The sequence below is a fragment of the Chlamydotis macqueenii genome, chromosome 20, assembly GCF_036417535.1.
Source record: "Chlamydotis macqueenii isolate bChlMac1 chromosome 20, bChlMac1.mat, whole genome shotgun sequence".
Taxonomy (NCBI): domain Eukaryota; kingdom Metazoa; phylum Chordata; class Aves; order Otidiformes; family Otididae; genus Chlamydotis; species Chlamydotis macqueenii.
Window position 1 is genome coordinate 5,745,113 of NC_141575.1, and position 20,602 is coordinate 5,765,714.

Genomic DNA, 20,602 nt, shown 5'->3' on the forward strand with positions numbered 1-20,602 from the left:
TCATTCTGTAGGCAGAATTTTTCTAACTGCTCAGTGACTCCATCTCAACACTGACTCCTGAAGATCTCACTTCCCATCAGCACTACTGGAAACCAGAGTTACGCTGCGTTTATAAATTTTCATCTGGAATCCGAAGCACGTATCACAAGAAGATGAAGCAAGGAGCAGCTATGAACGGCACGCTGCCGACGCAGCCCAGCAAATCACACACACACTCTGACTCTTCACTGCAACATCCCTTCTCCGCTGACCCCAATTACCAAGCCTTAGCTCCAGCTGCTTGCTGGATAATTTCCCCCAAGAAAACCGCCTGGTGCTGCTATCTGTCCTCATGCAGAGGTAACAGACTCAGCGTTTCTGCACCGCGGGAGGTTACACAGGGACTCACACAGTTTGCTTCCTGGCTACGTTGCTGACACATTATTCAGGCAATTTTTGTATATCATCAGTCAAACTAACACCGGTCCTGTTCCAAGGGGCTCTGCTTGTATGAGTTAGTCGCTCATCTGCAGCTTCTGTCACCAGATCACATCTCTCTTTCCTGGCTAGTATATTTTACAAGGTGATTAAATTGGCCCATTCTAACCTTCAACGCATCCTTAAACTTGCTGGGATTCCCCCTCCCCAAGTCAGCAGACAAAACTGGACATCCACACAAAAAAAATCCATGAAAGTTCACGATAAAGGAGCGAGTCTGCATGCAGTTCAGTCACTGGAGGCTCCAAGAGACTCAAGCAGGACATGTGTCCTGTGTCCTTAAGGATGAGGATAGCAGGATTTGAAGAACTGGCTGGACAACAGTGTTTATTCAGTTGGGTTACTCAATAGGAGGCTTTGCCTCAAGTACTATCAAGTCAGGAAAACCAAGTCCTCTGTACCACGGAAGTGGTTTACCAGATGACTGGCTGCATGGTGCCAGTTAAATTAAGAAAGGTCACTTTTAATACCTTCCTTTAAAAAAAAAAAAAAAAAAAAAAAAAAAAGCAAACCAAACCACAACAAAACATTACAAGGTGGTCCAGAAAAAACGAGCCATTAAACTGTGAAATCAAGAAAAAAATCCCTGTGGATATGTATGTATTTTTTAAAGTTGGTGAACCCCAATGCATTCAGTATGAATGGTGCTAAAATTAAGACATACACACCTCTGATCTCTTCCTACTCCCTTTAATTTTGCCCCAGGAAGAAGCCTAGGTAGGGCTGTGCGATGTGCCACACCTCTGTACTGAGCGGCAGTTGCTCCACACGTTTCCCCAACAGCTCTTTCCCCTGATGGTGTGTTCTCTCAGTCACAGGATATGATCCCGCCGAAGCCATTCATCCTTACCGCAGCGCTTGCAGATGTTAAATTCCCCAGACAGGCTGACTAATGATACAGCAGCCCGGGAAGGCCCCAGGTGCTCAGGGAGCTGAAGGTAAGAGCTTTCCTTTGGCAGAGCCACACTCTGCTGCGAAGCGGGTAATAGAGCGTGACACGAGCAGCTCAGAGCCGGAGACCTGCTCCAACGGTCTCCATTTCACAGAGGGAAAAAGCAGGGATATTAGTTGTTTCTCTTCCTAGCTCCTCAGCTTTGACAGTGGGGGACAGGGTGCTGGAAGAGCATGGCGTCCCCCAGCCCAGCAGCAGCAGAGCGGGCAGCACGTCTGCCGCTAAGCTGTCACAATTCACTGCTCAGCTCATTAACGCAAATTGAAACCGATGTGGTTTAACACACCAGGCTGCAAACTGCAGTGCCTGATGCATGGACGAGGCAAACCGCCCCTTCTGTAGGGGTGCTGGCAACGGGGATGACTGTGACTATGTCTTCGCTCGCCCCTGCACGAACAGCCAAAGCCCAGGAGCCACAGCTCTCCGTCACTGCCACTTCTTGATTTTGTATTTCCAACCACCATCAGCTGCAGATCTGCTTCAGAGAATTGTGCTGACCTGCACCTTTTCTCAAAAACACTAATTCAAGCAACTTTGTGGAAAACGAACAGTGAACCTGGCTAATAGAGACCTGAACAGAATATTGCAGCTCTGCAGAACTGTTTTTTGGGATAAGAAAAAACAGCTCTGCTGAGATGAAAGCCTTCATATGCCAAACCTTTTAACACCTAAAACGAAGAACATGTGCTATCACATCATGGACACATGCTTATTTACACCAACTGAAGGAGGCTCGGGTTCAAAATGTTCACTGTGAGCACTGCTCATCTGCCAGCATCAATGTGAATCAGAGGAATATCAACTAGAGAGGCAGGAGGAGGAATAATATTCCAGATTGCCATGCAGTCCTCCAAGATGCTGCACGTCAGCACTTCCCAGTGCTGATTTTGACTGATTTTGAGTGTGTCTACATGGGAGGAAAAAAGAAGAATCAAAGCGTCATGACTCTGAAATTCATTGCCTTAAACAATATGGCCAGAATTGTCTCGATTATAACCTGTTTGCTAAAGCAGACAAAAGGTATTTCATTACTGAATAGAAGCTGTTTATCTTACTAAAGATTTTAGAGTGATGAGTCTGATAAACAGGAAACACTATGTACCAGTTCCCTATGTTTTCATACTAAAGATTTTGCTGTCAACATTGCTGTAAGAAGAATAAAGCTCTCACAGGACAAAGGAAAATTGGCCATGGTAGGCCACTACTATACTCAAGTTTTTTATTTTTTTCTTTTGAAGTACTTTAACGGCACAGAATCTGTCATCTACCAGATGCTGGCAAGAAGAGCCTCAGCAGCCATGCTCCAGACCTACACTTCAATTTCTGCACAGGATCTAAAGAGACACTGCTTAAAATAGATGCGTTAAAAACAAGATTTTCCGAAATTCAATGCCAGTAGAAATGTTTCCATGAAGTTAAAACAAAAATCTGTGGAAAACTACACTTTTATGCTAACATTTCTCTGCAGCACCCACAAAGCACGGCATTGCAACATTGCTACAGCACAAAACAATCTAGGAAAGAAAAACATAAATTAAGAAACTAGAGACTGGGCCCATATAAAAGTGAAAGTGCCTACCCGTCTCCAATGATCACGCTGAAATACTGTAGAGAAATCAAAACAGTAGTTAAAAATACTGCAGAACAGTGCAAAAAGCATTCTATTTCTAATATTTACAGGACTATTAGCAACTGGTGCTGACTTTTCTGATCTGGCAGTCAAAGAGATTCTCTCTTGAACATGTGGGACATGAATTCACCCTCAGAATCGCTTATTACTGACAGCTATTACAGGGAGCTCTGATGTAACTCTAGTCTGTCCTACCTTAAAGTGTTTCACTGCTGAGCTGTATCATACCTCACAAGAAGTTTCCTAAAGGAGTACAACTGTTCTGTCACAGCCACGTCAGAATCTCACAGTTTATTGTAACTAGAGATGATGAATGTTGCGACCAGGGTTCAGAACTGCTTAATTCAGTTGCTACTACTTGACCTTGTGCAGTCAGTGGACAAAGTACACCAAGAAGGTTTTCTTTTGCAGTCTGGACAGTCTGCAGCCTACCTTTCCATCGGACGCAGTGTTTATTCTGTAGTGGTACACCCTTCCTTCATATCGCAGGGAAATAGATCTCTGTCCTGGACTGCTCTCGCTCTCTCGCACAAGAAAGCTGCCGTTGATACCGCTACTCAGAAGGTACTCCGCAGCGTTACGTGACACTGGTCCATGATACCAGGAATGCTTCTCCAAACTATTCACTGGGGTGATGTAGTTGCTAGGTACCCAGCCTTGTCCGTTCTTCGTCTGGGCCTCACACCATTCCCCATTATGATTGTAGCCCAGGACACGGAGCTTTTCACCTTAGCGCAAAAAGAAAATATATTTAGCCATGGCAAACCTGGGAGCTGAGGACAAAGACAGGTTCTTTCTGGCTAACAGATCATTAAATAATCTCCTATAAGAACAGGTATCTGACTGAGCAGGGAGCATGTGTGTTTCTTTAAGCTTGAGTGGACCCCTCAAAGCCAAATAAAGTCACACGCATGCTTCAGGATTTCGTTAGGCTCCCTTGCAGTTCTGCACCAGCTCCGATACTGCTTGAGCTTAAAAACATGAATCCAGCAAATTTTATTTGAACTGAGTTGGCTTGATGGGGCTAGGAGAGAACAAGAGTGGATAAAGAATAAAAAAATAATTTCAATTAGCAAGGTAAGCAGATGTGACTTGGAGTACATATAAGGAACAGAAGGACTGAGTAAGAAAACACTATATCTGTACAGTCATTTTTCATACAGGGACTGTTTTGGAGAACTACAAAAATGATAGAGGCCATCCTCTCAAATCAGCTTAGTTTAATTTCTCAGTTCAAATTCTTGCTACTAATGGAGACCTTAGTTTTGGCAAACAGTTTCTTGCCCAATGTAAAAACTTCAGACAGTTTTAACCTTTTAAAAGGTTATGACTTTGTGAAACATTTGTATTTGTTTAAGAAGAATTCCCACAGTAAAAAAAATTCCATAGGGTTGAGCATATAACTCAGTTATTCCACAGTGGCTGTTCTTTCTACACCTTCTCACACACTCCAGTATCGCTCTGCCCAGCCACCTTACCTTTAGTTATGCTGAGAGTGTTGTCCCCACTTGCCACAAAATCATACAGTGCAACAAAGAGATGGGGGTCATTTTCACTAGGGCAGGACAGAAGGTTTTCCTTGGAGTTCCAGCGAGCTGCTTCGCTCAGGCCCTGGGGCTCGAAGTCCGACACTACTGGCCTCTGAAGGGCTTCTGGAGGAGAAAGAGAGAGAGAGAGAAAAAAAAGCAGGTTCATTTCTGCTGATAAAAGCCATCTGGTTAACCCACGCACACTGACTTTCTAATTTGCACCGTTTCTTGACATGTGTGCTCCTCATGCGTCGGAGGACAGATATGGCCAGCTCTTCAATGCAAATCTCCTGCCACATCGGCAGGACACTCCTGTCCCAGGGCTGTCCCCCAGCCTGCCCCGAGCCCCCAGCTCCTGCCTCCCCTGGCACACAGGAGAGGAAAAGCCCCTCTCCTTCCCTCCAGTAAATGCTGCTCACATAGGCTGTTTGCTGCTTGTAAATCCTTTGGCTCATGCCTAACAGCTGAAATGGTTAGATTTGAAAACAAACCCAAGACCTTTAAAAGGTAAATCCCTTAATTATCCTATAAATGAAATCGCCAGAATGTGCAGCACAGAGAGCCAGGCAGGGTGAAGTTTGTAAGACACAGAATTTAGACATGGTATTTAAGAATGAGATACTTAGTTCTGTTGTTCACAGTATTTTTAATCATTTCTCTTCTTACTTGAGTATAAGGCTGTTGCCCTCTCTCCTGCCTGCTGCTCTAGAAACCGGAGCGCAGCAGCGAGCATACTTCACACAAAGAGCCTTCCACATTTTCAGGCACCCTGAGACATCTCCAGAAAAATAGATTCCTAAAATCCGAGCTTCACAGGTGAGTAAAAACTAACTGCCAAAGTCTTCTGTACACTGCAGCACGTTAGGTGTGTGACATCCGGTAAGTATCAGGCAAGTCCAAGTCCATCAGGGAATTTTATTGCAGTTGCTCCTGCAAATCCCTCCGCTCCAGATCCCAATTCAGGAGACGGGGGCAGTGATGCTCCAGGGAGCTCTGTCCCCGATTCCTCTGCGCCCGCAGCCCCGTGGGCAACTGTGCTGGCACAAACCCAGGAAAATAAGTTGTGGAAATCTTGGGTTTTGAAGGGTTATTTTCCATCTGGACGAGTTCGTTGAGCAAGGTCACAGCGCCGCGCACAAACCGTTCCGTCACTGTGGCCATGGGGACAGGAAACACGGCACTATCGCACCCAGCCCCTTCCACCACAACATTGCTCTTCACTACTCAGCGTCAGCCCCCCCTGCTCCCCCCGCTCTGCTGAATCTCTCTTGCACAGGCGAGCGCAGCAGAGCTTTGGAGGGAGAAATCCCAGGCCAAGCGTTTTCTACGTTATCGCGTCACCTGGGAGCACAGTTCTCTCTTTATACTTGTAATACTCACTGGCAAGGGGCTGCTATCTAGATGCAATCACATCAAAACGTGCTTTTACACTACTGCTTGTTTGCTCTGGAAATCCAGTATAAGCTGCACCAGTAAACCAGTGATGGACTGATACGACTGACAGCAGAAAACGTCTGGAAGTCAAGCGTGGATTGGGACAGGTCCAAAATACATTTCCCAGTGGGAAAATGCTAAAAAAACCCCAAACCTCCAACCCTACAAGCAATAACAAATCCCATTATTTTCTAAGCTTGGGTGGTCAAAGTGCCACTATTCACCCACAGACAATCCGGCGTCCTCGACGTACTGGTCAGATCACCCCTGGTAAAGGCTCTCCGGGTGATTATTTATGAACATAAACACTACTGTATTCTTTGGAAAAGGTGATATCATATATGCAGGCACAGAGCAAAACAGCAAGTATACACACTGTTGGGTCTGTTTTCCTAGCCAAACCATATCTACAGGGAGATATATTTTCACAGTGAATCAGAGAAGCCACATAATTCTGCTTTCTCAACGATCCCACTGGCCACACCACAGTCAGAAAAGGTGGTGGTGTGTTGGGTGGTTTTTTAAAGCACCTTTATATCCTTGCTTCCCCCTCCCGTTTCCTGCAGAATACATTTTAATAGCCTAGGTTTGCTTCAAGAGGAACAATGAGAAAAGAAACAGAAAATCCACTTTCAAAAAATTAAGCTATAACCATTTTACCATGAAAACGCTTTGATCCTGTCAAGCCCATTAAGCTCCCTTATCAAGCACAGGGCGCTGCAGCGACTGGAGATGCTCCAAGGAGTTACACCATCAGTGAACACCTGGAACAGACAGACAGCAGAGAGCTGCAAGCAGCAGATACACAACCTCAGCGAGGAGCAACGCCGTGATGCTCTCCCTCAAGTACCGTACAAACCAGTACATGCTGCATGGTGGGATGGACCATAAACTCCGTTAGGAAGGAAAATGCCTCCCCCACGGGGGACTGATTCAACAGGAAGGCAGGAAATCCAAGGCAGGCTCCCCTCCAACTCCAGTGTGATTGCAGCCCAGCGAAGGACGGCTCATGCACGGCCACGGATGGGGATGTGGGAGGAAAGCCAAGCGCTTCGAAAGAATCCCTCCCTCGTGCCCAGGCCGCGGCGATGCTGGGACTGACTCATTGCACACGGATGCCAAGGTACGCGCTTCGATTCAGACCATGAGACAACACTGTCAAACACCAAGAACACCCACAAGCTGCAGTGTGAAAATCAAGCAAGGCTGGTTTTGCTCGATGACATTGCTACAAACACTGGCTCAGTGATCACTGTCTGCAAACCCAAGGACCGGCAAGAGCAAGGGCTGTTAAATAAACATAAGGGAATTTGCTAAGCTGGAAAACCACACAAGTCCCCCAGTGAGGACATAGGATGCTGCACACAGACGGGCTCGCATCCTCTGTATCCTCCAAATTGACCCCCCAGCTCAGCCACCGGCACCCTGAAGGAGCTGCACGCTGTGTGCGAACGCTGCCGTGCAGGAGAGCACGACGGGGAGATGCAAGACCCAGCTCCTGGGTCGGGTTAGGGTTGGCATTTCCAGAAGGTAGGGACTCTAAGTTAAGAACTGAGGTGGGTAAGACAGTGACTTGATGCTTGAAGGGCAGCAAAAGAAAGGGAGAATGAGGCCCTGAGTCACCAGGGAGAAGAGCGTAAAGGAAAGAGCAGAGTTGTGGTGACCCGAGTGCAGCAGAAGCTTGATAGACCGTGACAAAACACACTTTTAAAGATCTGGGCCCCAAGAGGAGGCTGTCAGCAGACTCAGGACACAAAACCATGAAGCGAAAGAAGCCGACAGGACATGTCCATCTGGGAGCCACGTACAGCCGGCTGTCAGCAGCTATTCTCCAGTAAATTTGCCCAGACCTTGCAGTCCTTCAGAGCAGGAATTGGACATTGCTGTTCATACACACTGAGGGTCTTTTTCAACATGGTACAGCTCCTTCACCTCCTACTGCTGGTTCTAACTACAGTTTTACAGCACTGCTGAGCTCTTCAATGGGCCAGACTCCTGCTAATAAACCAGCCTGGCTGCTGTACCTGCAGGAGGGTATCCTGGCACGGTGACGGGACAGGAAGAGAGCGTAATTCAATCTGTTTTCTCCGCGCTGCGATTCCTTCCACGCATCCACTTTGTCTTCTGCTGTGTCCCAGCAAGACTGTAATTCATTACTTCGATCATACCGTGCTCTGGATGACACCTGGATTCCTGGGAGGAGTCCCGAGGCAACGCCAACACCAACTAAATGACAACTCCTAATTAAAGCAGAGCAGACTTCGAAATAAGACAACAGCAGCTTTTCTTTTGAGGTATCAGCCATAAGAATGTCTTCATCTCCCCCTCCTAAATTACATTTTTACCCGGAGATATTTATGTTTGCACACTAAAAGGTTTCATAAGCTCAGCTATCTCCTGCTAATTACTGTTTATATGAAGTCATGAATCATTGTTAGGGACTGTGTAAGAAGTTCTCAGATACGAAGAATTCTGGTCTAGACCAACGCAAGCAAATTTCCTTAGTAATTTAAGGGAAGGGCTGGAAAACAGGCAGAAGCACAGTTACGCTCGGCTCCTCCACAGCTGACTGCGGGGCAGTCCGGAGGGAAGGAAGAGACCTCCTGTCTCCCTACAAAGCAAACATCCTGTGGTCTTACAAACTGTGCTGGCATTTTTTCCACAAGGTTTCTAGAGACAGCAAGCGCAGAACACATCCAGTAATCTCAGCAGAGGTGAGATTGCTGTCTAAATGCTATCTAAATCCTCTCCTTTCCCTACATTCCCCCTACTCTCCTTTTCCCCTGGGAGAAATGATGATAAATGGCAGAATAGCTATGCAGATTTAATACACCCAAAAGCGTATTAAATACACCCAAAATACTCCTGACTCTGAGCACATATGATGGAGCAGCTGCCTCTCTGTCCCAGGATTTCCTTAGTGGCCCTCACAGATTCCCTGTGCCTGATGGAATACAGGGTTTTTTTTTTATATATTAAAATCTGTAAACAGATCTTTCCAAAAAGAAGGGAGGTTCCATGTTTTATTTCAGACTCATCCCTTTCGTGAGCTCCTGCTCAGTCTCTCCTGACCCTACTGCACAGCCCAGGCTGTATCACCTTCTGCTACAAAGGCTATCGCTGTCGCTTCTGCTCTCAGCTGATATTTGGAAGTCCACGTGCTTACGGCCAGCACAAGGACAAATGATCACTTTTAAGATAGTCTGTACTTCTACACAGACATTAAAAGAAGTGCGAGACCAGAGGCAGCCTCTCTCAGCCAGACCCACTCCCGCTGCGGTGGGCCGGTCTCCCCAGCCGAGCCATCCTATTCCCACCCCGAGCGAGGTGCCTTTGTCCCACAGGCCCCCTTCTCACACGGCCACCAGCAACCTCTGGCGCTCTGAATACCAAAAACCAACTCTGCTGAACGCAAACACAGGAGAACAAGGCCACCCATGGCTCCTGCCCATGCACAGACAGCCCTCCCAGTCAACTGCAGTGGTTTATCTTCTCTAACCCTAAGCACCCCTGATGTGGCTTCTCCCAGTCCTTCAAGAGACGATTCTGTCACCTCGGGGTTTTGGGGCAGTGGTTTTGTTTGTGTTGGTTTTTTGAGTCTGGGGGTTTTCTTTCTTTGTTTAAAGTTCGCTCTTTTATCAGCCTGCCGGTTCCGCTCGAGTTCATTCACCGAGTTTATTCCATTTACAACCCCTCAGTGACACAGTAAATACCATCTCTCTCCAGCCAGCTAATCGCAGTTGTAGATGTATGGAGCAGAATAGTGGATATGGCAGAAATTTGGATTTTATTCCCAAATCTGCTTGCTACTAAGCGGCCGCCTGACCTTAGATTATAACCTCTGGGAGAGGAAGAGGAAAGTAACTAGATCCAAGTGAATTCCAACAACACTTGTGTATTTCTGAAAACTTTACAGTTTTTGTTTTGGTTTCCTTCTTAAAGGAGCAGAAGTAGTGAAGTCTGCCCACTTCTGAGCCCTGGGGAGGGAAAGCACCAAGCAAGAATCATTGAGATCTACTGTTTAATTTCCCTCTTCTACTCAGCAGCCCCAGACTGTCCAGGGAAGGACAATCACATCTGTGGATGATCAGTTTTAGGTCTGAAGACAGTTATGGCGTTTCTGTGAAATGATAAGCCTTCCCTCACCACAACCCACGGGAAATGGTCGCAAGCACCATCAGCCAGATTTTTTAGTAAGGCTGGGACAGGCGAGACTCGCTGGGGCAAGCACATAACTAGCAAGCCATCGCAAAGCCAAAAACATATTTAAAAGCAAGAACTCTAATGAGTGATGGTGGATGAGAGGCCAAGAGGCGAGGAGCAGAAAATAGCTAAGGAAGAGAGGAAATAAACAGCAGGCTCTTCCGTGGGAGGCAGCAACGCCGTCCTCATGCACTCGCCCTTCCTAAGAGACTGACCACAGCCCTGCCTGCCGATCCCAGCGACACCGGGGCAGGGGGAGTCGCTGCCTTGCAGATTTGGGTCTCGCTCAATACGTGCCCAAAAGTCCTCTCCAGGAACGGGACAATGGCTATGGGCTGCTGCTCCTCCCCAGGCTGATCTGCTCTAGCTGTAACAAGACACGCTTTAAAAAAAAAAAAACAAAAAACAAAAAAACAACTTTAAAGAAATCAAGACAATCTGACAGCTGGCAGGACAGAAATCATTTCAGTTAGAAAACAAAGGACTTTACTGGTGCCTCCAAAGCAGATTTTAAACTTCACAGAGAACAGTGACATATTTTAAACAAGGCTTCTTCCTTTCGGTGGCAGAGCAAGCCCAAAAAGGCAGTAAGCCTACTCCAGCCCCTATTTGGGACATGGACACGTTCTGTTTTCCAGATCAGATTGGCAGCAGTACGTGCTGTGCCTCTTCCCTTCTACTCTTTACCCTTTCTTGGTGTGAAGTGGGTGAGGAATTATTCAGTTTGGCAAAGGCAGAAAGGAGAAAGCAGATGACAGAAATTCAGATCTCTCATGTTTTAAAGTAGTATTTGCTAGTGGGAATAGAAATAAGGGCGAAAAATGGCCGGCTCAAACATCAGTATGAAAGCTCAGTAATCGTAGGAACCAGTTTAAACTTGTTTTTGATCAGGTTAAGAAAAGGTCTGAACTTTCTCAGCGAGCAGACAAGCCCTGCGAAGCGCTTGGCAGTAGGACGCAGCACCTGCCATCTCCCCACACCACCACAAAGGACTCTGCAAACAACCCTCGTTCCTGCAAACCAGCAGAGCATAAAAGCCTTTCAGAAGAGGACCACCATGAAAAACAACATTTCTGATTACTTAGTCAAGAGACATGTACACCTACACGTGTCTAAATCAGCCTTACATCAAACCCAGCCTCAGCACCATGTTTTCAAGAAGTGCGCTTAAAAATACAAGAAACACATTTGGTTTTGTTACACTCTCATGCCGTTCATCAGCCAAACGCTGTTGTGTTTTTGTTAACCCATGAAAACCAAAATAAGAAATTGAATTAGATAAAATTTAATCTATCGTCCTGGCTGCAACTGGTTTTCCACACAATAAATGGACCTTTCATCCTTTAAGCAATTACGTTCCAGGTTTCATAGTCAACTATAGTCAAGAAACTTTCAGCTTTGCCTCACGTCCTCAACAGCTTCCCATACAACTAAGATAACAAGAGCAGAGTTAAATCCTCCAACGATATCGCCATCATCTCCTTAACCCTTTCAGAAGCTTCAGCAAGGCCGCAGGACATGCCTGGGAACGGACTGGCTGTCACACGGGGCTCACATGGACCCAGGAGCAACGGTCCCTGGTTGGTGGTCCTTACAGAAGTCTGTCCTTCTCTGATCTGTCCGCCTGGCCTTTGTGGGACTGCAAGCTTAAGTGTTTGCTACCGAATAAATAAATCCATACCTAAAAACCTGTTCTCTTCTTAAGGGTAATAATGCAAGTGTATTTTCTTTTGTGCTCTTGGAGTACAGGGTTTTGGGGCAAGCCACCAATACTCTTCTTGAAAAGTCCTCAACAGGGCTTTCAACGTCACAATAATTTTAATAAGAAAGCTGCCTAGGACTACTATGTGGGAACCTTCAGCTTTTGAAAGGAATAACATAAAAGCTTACTTTTTTTTTTTTTTTTTTTACTTCCCCTCACCTCCCCCTGTACTCATCTTGAGTACAGATCCTTACTTCTCCCCCTGCTTTCCAAGAGACCTGCAGTCGATTGCGGTGTGTCCTGGGCGGCCCATGTCCTAACTGTCACAGCATTAAGGCTGCAGTTGCCGCATTTGTTCACTTTTAAGGTGCTGCTTGGATGCTGGCTGCCGTTTTGCCACATGCTGAGCTGAGAAATTAGATTGAGCTACTTTGAGAGAAGATCATTTAAAAGTTGTTCCAATGCTCATTTCCCATCCCTTCATAAAAAAATAAATATGCAAACACAGTCTCAGGAAAGCGGAAGGTGGAAATACTAAATATTCGTTGTGTCAACGATTGCGTTAACTGGATGCTGCCTGTACGGCGCAAGTCAAACTGCTCTAATCCGATTATGCAGCTGCCTTGCAAACCGGGGAGGAGGGGAGCGGTCGTAGCACACACACAAAAGAGAAAACTTGCAAAAACAGTCAGGGTAACACCCTTGTAACATCATCCTTCTGCAGGGAAGAGAGGCCCCAAAGGCTCTGCCCGTTCTCCCAGCGCTGCGCAGACAGGAGAGGCCCAGCACGCAGCCCGGCCCGGCCTCAGCCAGACCAGGGGCAGGGGACACAAACAGGTTTCAGAGAGCACAGAATAATCCAATCGCACAGGAAAGATCAAAACTATTCAGACACATCCACCCACCATTAGGTTTCTGAAATTTTAAATAATTTTTTAAAAAAAAGTCCTCTGAAAACTGTTCTTTGATTTTAGACAACAGAAAATTCTTCAGACCCACTAAAAGCATCTGATGACAACAGACTCTTGATCTGAAATTTCTTCAAGTGAGTTTGCCACTAGAAGCCATTTGTAGATTTTGAGATTCCTAACCTATGAATGTCCGAGGACCATTTCTCCACTGAATATTCGAGAGTTGAGCAACAGCGACTTGCGATAGGCCCTGGGAAGTCAGCTGCTGCCTTTTGTGCCTCTGATTTGACGAGTTAGCACAGTCCTCCTGGCGTGCCGATTATTTTTACTGAAGCAACATCCAGCAACACAAAAGAAGTCGGAGAAGCCCGGATCGTCCCATCGGGATGGACGCAGCCTCGCTAGCGCAGCGATGGGGCCGGGGCTGTGTGGAGGGACCCGTAACGCAAGTGGGGTGCAAAGCCACGTCAGGGTGAAGAACTTGCTTGAGGTAGCACCACGCAAGACCTCAGCCCAAAGTTCCCCAGCCCAGCATGGTGCCTCTGTCACCAAGGCTTTCAAACTGAATTAGTCAGGTCCATATGTTTGACACCTCAGTGTCCACAAATAACCATGGGTGTGACCCAAAAATCACCTTTTAAAAGCAATCACGCAAGAAAATTCAGTTAAGTGAATGCCTGTGGAAAGCAAACTTACAAGGGGATAACCAAAATGAACTAAGAGATTGCATACTAACGCATGCTGAAAATATTTTACTGATGGACTCATCTAAATGCTCTTCCTGAGCCTGGAGTTGGTTTTACCATCCTCCTCTCACATCCAAAATAAGGGAGATCCTTGCCTGGGCTGAAAAAATAAAGCCGAGGCCTGAAGATAGGGCTTTGTTTATGGGCTCGGCAATAAGATCACTTGACATTTTACAACCATAAATGGTAGAGCCGCGCTCCCTTTGTATACTGCAGTTAATGAAAGTCACCTGGGGTCCGGATGCCGCCGTACACCGCTCGGTTCCCTCATCCCCCCAGGCGAAAGCCTAGCCTAAACCTGGCCAGGACCAAACGTCTCCCCAAACCTGGCCCCAGAACTCCCATCTGGGACGGCAGTGGGGTCAGGCCACGTCCCCGCCATCGGCGGGCTCCGGCTTCTGCGCTCCCGCTGGAAACCCCGGCCCCCTCGGGTACTCACCTTCCAGGTAGCAGCTGGAGGAGGAGGAAAGTCCTTTCTTTGATTTGCAACCCACCAATTTCAAGCAAATCTCCAACATTTTCATTTGTTAGAGTTTGGCTTCGGCTGTCCGGTTTCTCTCCCCCCCCCCCCCCACTTTCAGCTTCTTCTCGCGCTGTTGAATTATCCAGTAAAAGTCTCAAAAAAGTCTGAAAAAATCCGGTCAGTCTCAAAAAATCCAGGAAAAGTTTAAAACAAAGTATCCAGGAAAAGTCTAAAACAAGATATCCAGGAAAAGTCTAAGAAATCCAGCGCTGAGAACCATTACAAGGGCAAGCCGGAGAGGCGGAAAATCCTGGGGCCCCACATCTCCTCTCCCGGGGAGTTAACTCCAGCCATCTTCCCTCCTTCCCAACTCTTTTGGCGGGAGAGAGGAGGGGCGAGGGGAAAAGGGGGGGGAAAAAAAAAAAAAAAAAGAAAACAAAACAAAAACCAAGAAGGAAAAAGCAAAGCCAAGGAAGGTGGGCAGTCAGCGGTGCCCGCAGTTAGCGGCGGCTGCCCGCATGCCGCTGGGTGCAGGCAGGGCTGCTGGGGCTCGGCTGCCAACAAAGGGCCCCTTCAGCCGCTGCCTTCCTCCATGACATCAGGCAGGGAGCTACGCCCTCGCTCCTTAACCCTCCTCCTGCCTGCGCGCCCCGGGCCCGAGGGGCCAGGGTGCAAACCAACAGCTCTACCCAGCCCGGGAGAGCCCGCCGTGGTTTGGGAAAGGGGGGAAAGGCAGGATGACAGAATAACGCCGCTGCTTCATAAATCAGGCGATGGTAGGCGATAGTCAAAGTCTCAGGAGCGGGGCATTCCACAGCGCGTTAAGGGAACTGTTTAAGCGCTGCGCCTTGTAACAGGGAGAAGCAAACTTCCCCATCCATAAACCAGCACAAAAACTGCAGGGGAGCTGGGGGTCCTTCCCAAAAGATGCTGTCTTAGCATCTCTGTGATCATCACAGGCAAACATTCACAGCTCACTGATGCTGTTACGCTCACAGGACACTGCTCCTCTTGCACAAGGGGCAAAAAGTTTTCACTCTCCCACTACCCGCTGTTCTTTTCCCCTCCAAACCGTGCCTTTCCTTTGTAGGTTTCTCAAGGGTACACACCAATTACTGCTCTCCAGTTATGCAGTTTTTATAGACTACTTTCCAGCATTACAGAGCATCTCCTTTCTAAAACAACCATCACTTTTGTTATATATATTTATATTCTGTATGTATATATTTTTATTATTTCTATGGAGATACAGATATATAAAGTAGATAGCAAAACTGATGTTTATACAATTGCATTTTTTCCACTCAAAAATCCCATTTCCCAAACCTTGGGGTGCTTTTGCAGCTTGCAGCAAGAGTTGCTCAAGGGCGCAGAGTTCATCAGGGGTGCAAAACAGAGCGGCTGGGGGAAAACGCCCCGGGAATCCGACCCTACCACAAACTCCACTGCAACGTGCGTGTGCTTGGTGCGTCACGCACAGGATCTACAAAAGAGCAAATCTTCATTTTCATCCCTGAAAACTTCCCTGCACATCTGACAGTTTATTTTGGCGAGGTTACTGACCAGTTAGTGCTCTTTTGCCCTCCAACGTCTTCTAACATTTCATACTTCAGGGGAAACTCTGCATGCTTCCAGCATCTGAGGACCAGGCCTCTGAAATAGCAAACATTTTTCACTCTTTAAACATTATTTTGCCTTCTGATCCATGGGGTGTACACCTGAAAGACAGCCTTGAAAGAAATCTTTGGTTTCTCAACCCATACTGAACTGCAGTAATAGCATCTGCTTGTTTTTAAATGCCGCAAGCCATATAACTTCTAGCAAAGAAATAACCACAGAAAGGACAGCGTGATGCTCGAAGTGCTTTCACGCTTTTTCTCAGAGAAGATGAACATGGGTATCCCCATTTAATAAACCAGGAAACAGCGAGAGAACTTACACGTTTCCTCAACTCAGTCCAGAGAAGAGACGAGGCGACAGATGTGATCCCCCCACTCTGGCAGCCTGTATTAGGAAGACAAGGATGCAGTTCTACCCCCGCTCTCCCTTCCTCCCTCCGGAGGAGGGGGTTTCTACAAGAGGTTTTCTATTTTATGGAAACACAAGAGTTTCAAGAGAAACCAATGCCTACCTACTTGGTCCCTGCCTGCCTAACTTCAGATGAGACTGCAACAGAGAACTTGCGTGGAACTGCACTGGGAAAAATAAACAAAACAAAACAACAACAACAAAAAGAGGAGTTAAAAGCAGATTTGGAGGAGAAAGGTTACACAAAACACAGGAGGAGCTCAGTCATCACATGTTTAGGGCCAGGGTCATGTTTAGGGAACAGGGATGAAGTAACGTTTTAAGAGCAGACCAGGCATCTTGCACACAACTTCTTTTCCATGTGAGGAGCATCCCTACCCCGCTTCTCCTGCAGCGGCAGCTGTGGGAATGCAGAATCCCCATAGCATTCCCCGGCAGCACAAAGGCTGCCCCCCCATGAACACCACCCAGCCGTTACAATTAAGGTTAATACAATGAGCGCTGGCAGAATTAATGCGGATTACATTCCTGATGAACTCCTGGGGTTCCTATTCCAGAAGGAGAATGCCTCATCTCAAATTAAATTAACCCGCCTGCAGAGGAACTTCACTGTAGGAGAGACGAATCCACTCAGGAATTAAACACAAAGAGGCATCCTGGGATAACTTCCTCTGTAGATAAACAAATTAATTCCCTTTAGGTTTCCATGCAGACAAGCTTGTGTGGTCCCTCTGCTACAAACGTCATCCTTCAACGTTTCCCCTCTTGTGCCATGGCAAACTAGGCTGTAAATACTTTGAGCAAATACCCTCTGCCTTTCCCGCATGCCATGAAGTCAAATGGCGATACTGAAATAAAAGCGATATTGGTAGTGTCATACAAACTGCTGCTCTCAGGGCTGACATCTATTAATCCCTTTCGTGTTTGTCATATACGCATCGTAGAACAAAATCAGTCATGAAAAGCATGCAGACTTTTGGACTACAGAGTGACTGATGCAACCTTCGACTCGGGCTCTCTGTTGCAGAATGGCAGAAGAGTTTTGGTTGGGCGCAGACTCGGAAGGTCTCTGGTTCAGCCTCCTGCTCAGAGCGTGGCTATCTATCTAGATTAGGTTGTTCCAGGCTTTTTGCAACCAAACTTCAACAGAGTCTGCTGGGCAGCGTGAAACACTTTTTATCCTTTTAGATCTATCCAGCTTTGCTGCAACTTGTAAGTGTGGCTTCTCCTCCTTTCACTGCGCACGTCTGAGAAGAGTCTCTTCTGCTCACCAGCTGGGTGGTTACAAGCGCGCTGGGACCCCTTCAGCCCCCTCTTCCTCGCTGGGGTGAAGGCAGCTCCCTCGGCCCCAGGGGCACCGCCTGCTCCAGCTCCCGCCAGACCCCCTCCAGTTTGTCAGTGTCTGCCACGGGGGAAGGAGGGAGCTGGATGCCGCGCTCCAGATGTGGCTTTACAAGCGCCAAAAAGAGGGAAATAATCACTTCCTTCGACCTGCTGGCTCTGCTCTTGCTAATGCAATCCAGTATCCATTAGCTTTATTGTTCATGCTCATACAAGAGCATAAACCTATTTAGCCAACCGCCTTCATGTTTGAGCTCCTTCTAGCAGACAGCTATTTGTTCTCTACTTTCTTAAAGCTACCCAAAATCTGAGGATAGATTTTTTTCAAAAAGAGAATGATCACACACAGGCACGACGGTGGCAGTGAAAGGACTGGACTCCATGAGCAGAAAGTGAGTTTTGGCATGATCCCACAACGCTAGCAGCTGGAGTGAATTTTGTTGCAATACCATTAAAAACAGCTTGAGTGCCCGTCACCCGTTTAAAAGCAGAGCTTAACTTTATTTTAAAATCCTCTTCTGAAACATGGAAAGATAACAGAGTTTGAAGCCTCACAACACTGGGCATTTTTTGATAGGTATGTTCAGCTGTTTTGGGATGGAAAAAGTCACTCGAAACAGAAGCAGCACAAACTGGTGGTTAAAGCAAAGGAGTAAGAAAAAAGAGCAAATTCTTGCCTACAGTTAAGAGTTACCTGTGCCTTATCTTGCTCTTCTTTAAATGCAGCTCAGAATATCCCCACAGGCATTGAAAGACTAACTCAATGCCAGTTGTAAAGCCCTTTGCTGTCTCTGGACGTATGGAGCAACAAAATGCAGAATCACATCATTTGTAAGATGCATTTTTCTTAGTACATGGTAAGGTTACACGTGATTTTAGGCATCCACAGGTCACTGTATTTATGATTAAAAATAGGTCTATGCCACAGAGCACTGCTGCACTACACAGCTCTCTTCTGGTGACATCTTTCACAGAGTGAAATAACACATTCTAACACCACTACCTGATTACAAATATATGTGTAGATGAAAATGATCAAAGCAGCCTATGTTGAAATACATGAATGACCACAGCATGTGCTACAGACGCAGCTGTAACAAAGCTGGGCTTTGATCTGACAGCAAACGCGGTACTGCCTGTTTTCCTGGGGGCTGGTCCAGTTTTGCCTGACAGATTCCAATTTTCCTTTGGGTTTTCAGATCCTCCACCATTGAATCCCACCATCCACTCTTAGATGCAATGTGCCAACCTTTTGGGAAGGTCCTGCTGCGTATTAGATCGAGAGGACTAGCAGCTTTAAAATCCTGTCTACTCAACTCCACCTTCTTGGCACAGAACAGTCTGGTGGAGTCCTGTAAAACTGTTTGCAATGAGTACAACTTCAGTGGGTCGTGCACGTTAAGCCATGAGAGCTCTAATACAGCATGCCAAAGAAAGCACGGCAGAACTGGAGTCCAAAATTGGCAGAGTTCAAGCTGGGCTGAGCGTACATCCCACACCCAGCCCATTAAAACCACCACTGTCTCTTGAGTCAGTCACCTCTTCGTCTCAATAATTGTTCGGTGACACCTTGTAACTACTCCAAACAAGTGAAAACAAGCCTTCCCGGATACCCAGACGTTCTCCGCTTACTCGGCAATGACAGCACTACACAAAAAGGCAATGACGTTTGTGATTTATTTGCAATTCCTGCCACATAACAGGTCGAGGGTGAGAAAAGTCCTTGTGGTGTTTGCGCATAGGATGACTACATTAGCCCACTAAAACCGTCCGAGTTTGTTCACACGCTTAAGCAAGCCCAAGCCACCAAGACACTGAAGAATCTCTGACTGTCACTTATTCTGGTGATCACTGGGGATCAGTAGACCATTGTAAAGTACACCCAGACAGGACTCGGGTGGTTTCACCGCTCTGCCCAGACACCTCGCTCAGATGAACCTTCATGCCTTCAGTGTCCAGTGGAATGCCACCCCCAGTTTCTCCAGCACTGCCCTGCTTTGGATCCACTCCACCGCTGTCTGTTTCCTTCCAGCTTTTTATGTAGGCATCTCTGCCTTTCCTTTTCCAGTTTATGTACAAAACATTTTTATAGAGACCATATTCTGCCTTTCCATTGAAGCTCTTCTCAAAACTCAGCTGACATGTTTACAATAGCTAGTTAAAATAGCACGTTAAAAACAAAAGCCTCTGCTGCTATTCTGAGCACTCTACAATAGGCATTACTGTAAATAAAATTTAAAAAAAAACAAAAAAAAAAAAAACAAAAAACCACCACCACACATTAATTTGAACAAAGGCTAGTTAACACCTGAAGGCAAAGAGTGCTTTCCTTCCTTCAGAAACCACCTGGCACAGCGTGAATGGCCCTGCCATAGCACAGAGAGGTGTCTGCACACACAATGAAATACTAACACTTCTGACACTTGGACTTTGCCAGTCCCACTCTCACAGGAAGAAACTTGGGGGAAAAAAAAAACCAAACCAAAAAGTCTACTGTACGTATCACCAGAAAACCAAAAGGTTTTGCAATAAAGCATGTGCATTTGTTGGTTTTTTCTCCCTGATTTAACAGATGTTTGTTATTTGCAATTTTCATGAGTGAAGGAGGCGGCTGAGAAGTGGGGGATTTCAGAGAGGGGATGTTCAACTGTTTGAAATTCCTTTCAAGCAACAGGGCAGAATCCTTCTTTTTAAGGTAGTAACAAGGCAGAGGGTACTACTAAATCCGTGCAGCAGTGGTCTGTCTTCACAATACTCGCGTAAGAAAGTGAGACGGGTTGTGAGCTCCACCGGGAATTGCCTGGGGTATTAGTATTCCAAGCCTGCAAGGTTAAATTCAAGCCCAAAGGGGCTCTTCACAAATCCCTGAAAAAGTTTTGGGCCTCTTCCATTAAAGGCTTTTTGAAACATCTGCAGGCAAAGAGAAGGAAGCATCTTGCACTTTTCAGCTCTGAAAAAAAATAGCAGCTTACCTTAAAAACAAAAATGACACAGACTCCTACGTACTGCAGTTACTTAGCTTCCCTTGCCTGCTCGGTTTACGAAGGTTGTGAAGGAGGGACCGGGGACTGAGGGTTTCTGTGCGACAGGTAGAGTCACATCAGTTCAGGGACACTACTACAGTTCAGTATTTTCTGCCAGAGCAGAGCAGAGCGGGCTTACAGACAGCCAGGAGACAATCAGAAA

General features: G+C 46.6%; 1 protein-coding gene across 2 annotated transcripts in view; it reads right to left on the reverse strand.

The window, feature by feature from the left end:
- ABL1 (ABL proto-oncogene 1, non-receptor tyrosine kinase) overlaps nt 1-20,602 on the reverse strand; it is an 81,116-nt gene that overhangs the window by 19,198 nt on the left and 41,316 nt on the right. The window contains exons 1-3 of one of the 2 annotated variants that reach the window (XM_086763618.1): nt 14,024-14,478; nt 4,538-4,711; nt 3,492-3,787 (exon numbers count right to left, since the gene is read on the reverse strand). In XM_086763618.1, the coding sequence (XP_086619744.1) occupies nt 3,492-3,787; nt 4,538-4,711; nt 14,024-14,108 (555 nt within the window). In that variant the 5' untranslated portion in view covers nt 14,109-14,478. Of the gene's footprint in view, nt 1-3,491; nt 3,788-4,537; nt 4,712-14,023; nt 14,479-20,602 lie in introns of those variants that run through there. The other variant, XM_086763617.1, reaches the window with a different exon arrangement.